Here is a 5,082-nt window from a genome sequence, read left to right on the forward strand (position 1 = left end):
ACAGTAACTAAGATGTAATTCACTCTAAACATTTTTTGGATAACTTGGCTGTGCTTGTGAGAAGATAGGGCCAATCCCATTAGAGAGCAGAAAGGACAAAAAATCTAATATTAAATACTAAAGGTTGACATTTCGAGGGCACCACACACCACATGATGTTTCAGCTAAGCTTAGCCCAATTATAAAAGGACGTGTGTCCAACACATCTATTAGGTGGAGGTGATATGTGGCAATCGTCATGTGATGGCCTCCACACGTGTCAGCTTTGCATAGGATAACCATCATCGAATAAAGGAATCATCATTGAAGTTGACGATGCAAGTAATTAACTATTAATTAAACAAGAAAAGAGCGTGATTAAAGCAACGAGTATGGAAGGAACTTCGAGGCACCTACACACTCAAACCCGTGGGCGCCAACTAGAGTATATAAACCCACGGAAGGGTTACCACCAGAATGCAAGAGTGAAACTGCCAAAAAGTGAGGCCACCCCAAAAACAAAGTGAGATTATAGGAAACAAAAATTTCTTTGCTTAATACTAGTTCCTCCTTTCTCCTAGCCTGGTAGTCTTTTGAAAATTCTTTATCTTGATCACATAATTTTCATTTTGAACTTGAAGAAAGTTTTAGTGTATTTTTTTTTCCTTAAAGAAACAGAACATATCCTGTTCTTTCTTTCTCTGTTTGCATTTTTGTTCACTTCTTTCTTTCTTTCTTTCTTTCTTATTATCTAGTTAAGCATGACAACATTTATGGACATGTACAACACTACTAGTAGCATCATGACACCGGATTTCTTAGACCAGTGTAGTGATCAAGAGCTGATGAAAGCACTTGAGCCTTTTATGAAAAGTGATTCATCTAGCACTACTTCCTCATCAATAACAACATACCCTTCATTCTCTTCTTTTTCTTCTTCTCCCAACTTGTCCTCAACAACATGGAGCACCCAATTTTGCTCCTCAAGCTACCACCAAAAGGGTCCAACTCCAACCCAAGCTAGTTCCTTCAAACTGAACCAACTCACCCCATCACAAATATTTCAAATTCAAGCCCAAATCCAGGTTCCACGAGCCCAGTTTCTCAGCCCAAAGCCCATTACCATGAAGCACGTGCGGGCTTCTTGTTCTAATTCAAAGGCCACGAAGCTTTACCGTGGGGTGAGGCAGAGACACTGGGGCAAGTGGGTCGCTGAGATCAGACTCCCTAAGAACCGCACACGTCTCTGGCTCGGTACATTTGAAACCGCAGAGGAAGCAGCTTTGGCTTACGACAACGCAGCGTTTAAGCTAAGAGGAGAAAACGCGAGGCTCAACTTCCCTCACCTACGTCACCATGGAGCGCGTGTGTACGGTGAGTTTGGGAACTACAAGCCTCTCCCTTCTGCGGTTGATGCGAAGCTCCAAGCCATTTGTCAAAGCTTAGGGACCAAATTGCAGAAACTGAAAACTGATCAAAACCCTGTTGTAGATGCAAAGGTTAAGAAGACATCGGAGTTCGAGGATTTTAAGATTGAGAACCAAACATCATCATCCTCGGCGTTGTCGGATGAATATTCTTCTTCTTCTTCTTCGCCCGAATCCGATATTACTTTCTTGGATTTCTCGGATTCTTGTGAAACAACATGCAATCTTGGGTTGGACTTGGAAAAGTACCCTTCCGTGGAGATTGATTGGGCAGCTTTATCTGAGTCATGAATGATGTTAGTGGTTTTGTCTTTGTTGAACGGTTTAATGATTTGATGTGTTTTAGGTTTTTTTTTCATGTGTCTTGGGCAGCAGCTGCAACGAAATTTTTTACCGTTGAAGCAGTTGCTATGCTGAGTCAGGTTGCTAACTTTAGTGTACTGCTGTAGATGGATGGGTCACAGCGGTTTGGTTATTATGGTTTTCTTGGTCTGCTGGTATTTTTTATTCCTGCATGACCAAGCTAGCTTCAACTCTTTTTTTTCTTTTTAAATTGATAGAAAACAAGGTAGCTTCAACTACTTGTTTGCAGTTCGAATGTAATTTAAGTGCCTTAATGCAAGTTTTGGAAGTTCTTGTAAATCACAGGGCATGTGACAGTCTTTTATTCATAAGGAAAATAATTTAATTGAAATTTGAAATATAATGATCGTGTAATGATTTTTTACACAATCAATTAATCATTGTTATATTTTTTAAAATATTGATTTTATTAATAATTTTTTTAAAAAAACAACATAAGGAAAAAATATATTATATTATTTAATTAGTTAATAGTGAAAACTATTAAGTTTTTTTAATTTTTCAGGTTGCCCTAATTGACATATTGGTTAAAAATCAGGAGCCGTGGAAAAAATCAGGACAAATATTGTCAATATTTTCATATATTAATTTGTCTCTGTAATTTTCAATATTATTTGCAATTTTAAAAGATGCTGCGTACCAGGGCTCCCTTTAAAAGTAAATGCAGGTCCTGCAGTCATAATCTAGCGGTGAAAGTTTTTCTGAGGTATTTTATTATCAAGTTTATTTATTTTCCAGTAAAAAAATGATCAAGTTTATTTTCTATGGTTAAATTTTTTATACAATCACAAAAGTGACTACAGAGAATTCACATCCCTAAATTGATTGTACTTCGGCCCATCCTAAACAAGTTAATGATCTTTTTGGACAAAATCAACAATTCATTTTATAATTCATACTCCCCCGTCTCATCGGGGGATAAGAGAAAAAGAATTGTGAAATACTAATTGTTTTTTTTCATTTATATCTTTATAATATTAATAATAAAAAACAAAATTTATAAATAAATTAAGAATAATCTAATATTAATTTTATAAAATTATTATTTTCTTTCATTAATTTTTTTTAATTTATATAAAATAAATTATGACAATTATTATTTTAAGACAGAAGGCTCACTCTTGCCTATCTCATACAAAGCAAGGCTGTTGTTGAAAGATGTACTATTTATTAGTGGCAATTAAATTAGTTGAAATTTGAATGTGTATGTTACTAAGAAATTCATATCTACAGTAGAAAATTTAAAAACATAAGAAAAAGTCCAAAAACCTAAGACGCTAGAATGGAATTTGAATCCTGCACTCCCATATATTCTATGCTCCTCATTTCTATTTGAAAATACCAAGCTGCCATTACCCAACCACCTTTCTCTTTACGACTTCACCTTGTTTATGACAACCTCGTGGCCTCCTCTTCACGAGTCACGCCATCGTAGAATGTCCTCCCCCATCTCCTTCCTTCGCATGTTGCCATTAAAGATAATAATGTGATTTAGAATATGATGTTTTATCTTTTGGAATGACAGTTATGAAATATTTTTTATTTTTAACCATTATTCCAAAATCTATATAGCAGCCTTAAGAAATTATCATTCTAGAGTATAGATTGAGTTTCAGACTAAGCTTTCCAGACTATATAAAATGTTTTTTATTTTCAACTATTATTTTTTATTGTTAAGGAATAAACTATTTTTTATTGTTATGAACATCTAGTCTGGAAGCTAATTTTTACTATTAAGGAATACCTATTTTAGAAGTTATTTTTTTCTGTTATGAAACACCTATTCATAAAGCCATTTTTTACTATTATGAAACACATTTTGAAAGATGAAAGTTATTTTTTATTATTACGGAATACCTATTTTGGAATCTAGATTTTTACTTTTATGAAAACACCTATTATGAAAGCTATATTTTACTGTTATGGAACAAGTATTTTGGAAACTATTTTTCATTGTTATGAAACACCAACTATTCTGGAAGCAATTTTTTTCTGTTAGGAAACACCTACTCCGGAAGCCATTTTTACTATTATGAAATGGATATCTGGAAGATGAAAGTTATTTTTTACTATTATGGAACACCTATTTCGAAAATTATTTTTTTTATTATTATGGAACATCATTCTGAAAATAATCTTTTACTGATATAAAACACTTATTTTAGAAGTTAATTTTTTACTATTACGAAACACATATTTCAAAAGGTGAAAAAGCAGGAGCCATGACATTGTGAAGAGGGTGTCGGGGGAGAAGGTGGCACCGGAAAAATCATGGGTGGGAGCTGCCTTCGGGGATTGAATGATTTTTGAATGAGGGGTTGAAGAAAGAGGTGCCAACTCATTAAGGATAATATAGTATTTTCAAATTAAAATAAGGAGAGCAGGGTACACATAAAAGTGCTGGATTCAAATCCCCACGAGAAATTCACATGTAAATAGTGAAAGCATTATGGGTTCTCGACCCAAAAAGGAGTATCGATCATAGGCTTCAAGTGAAAGGGAAACATATTGCAACTCCCATTGGGCTAAAGCATCCTGCAACCCATAAAAATCAAGCAACACCCCTTTTATATAATAGATCCATGATGCAATAGCTCTTCTTTTTAATCCTTAAAGATTATTGTAGGAAATTAATTTCTTCCCTGCCTCACAAGAAAATATTCTTGGAAATTAAAAAGTAGTTTTTAACATTCGGACCAATTGGATTTGTTACATGTGAGAGATATTTTAATTTTAATGTTATGGGAATCTCTCTCTATATATATAACAGTAAACTTCCGACTTTTATTTCTTTTAAAAAATCGTCAATTTTCTTATATTTATCATTAAAGTTCATAACTGACATAGTCAATATATAGTTCCAGGATCACCAAGTATATATATATATATATATATATATATGCATTGTGTGTCTGATCAATAAACCAGTTTTCTTTCTTCCATATGGTTTTTGACCAAACAATTGGTTAGTGGACTCGGGTATTATACGGAAAAGTGAAATCATCCTACCAATTTCGTCCACTCTGGTTTTCTCTTTTGAATTTATACATATTATACGCAGCCACTTTCTTTAGAATAGTCAAGGACATAAACATTGGCAGATAATGATTTGGATGCTGTGACCTGCAACATAATGTTGGTGGTACCGTTCAAGTTTCACCTTTCGACCTTGAATTTTAGACTTTTTCATTTGACTAAGCACATAAAACTTTTAACATTTTATGCATTTTAACAGAGACTATAGAAATGAATCTCGATGTACCACTAGCATGTCCATCTCAAGTTGCCGCTCTCAACACCCAGCGAAAAAGTA

At 34.0% G+C, this 5,082-nt stretch overlaps 1 protein-coding gene across 1 annotated transcript; it reads left to right on the forward strand.

The window, feature by feature from the left end:
* The first annotated feature begins 460 nt into the window (after positions 1–460).
* LOC100815162 (ethylene-responsive transcription factor ERF060-like) lies at positions 461–2,108 on the forward strand. The gene has a single exon (NM_001317480.2). It carries the CDS (start codon positions 741–743, stop codon positions 1,695–1,697), a length of 957 nt encoding a protein of 318 aa, NP_001304409.2. The 5' UTR covers positions 461–740; the 3' UTR covers positions 1,698–2,108.
* Positions 2,109–5,082: the final 2,974 nt, after the last annotated feature.

The sequence above is a fragment of the Glycine max genome, chromosome 11 (assembly GCF_000004515.6).
Source record: "Glycine max cultivar Williams 82 chromosome 11, Glycine_max_v4.0, whole genome shotgun sequence".
NCBI classification, from domain to species: domain Eukaryota; kingdom Viridiplantae; phylum Streptophyta; class Magnoliopsida; order Fabales; family Fabaceae; genus Glycine; species Glycine max.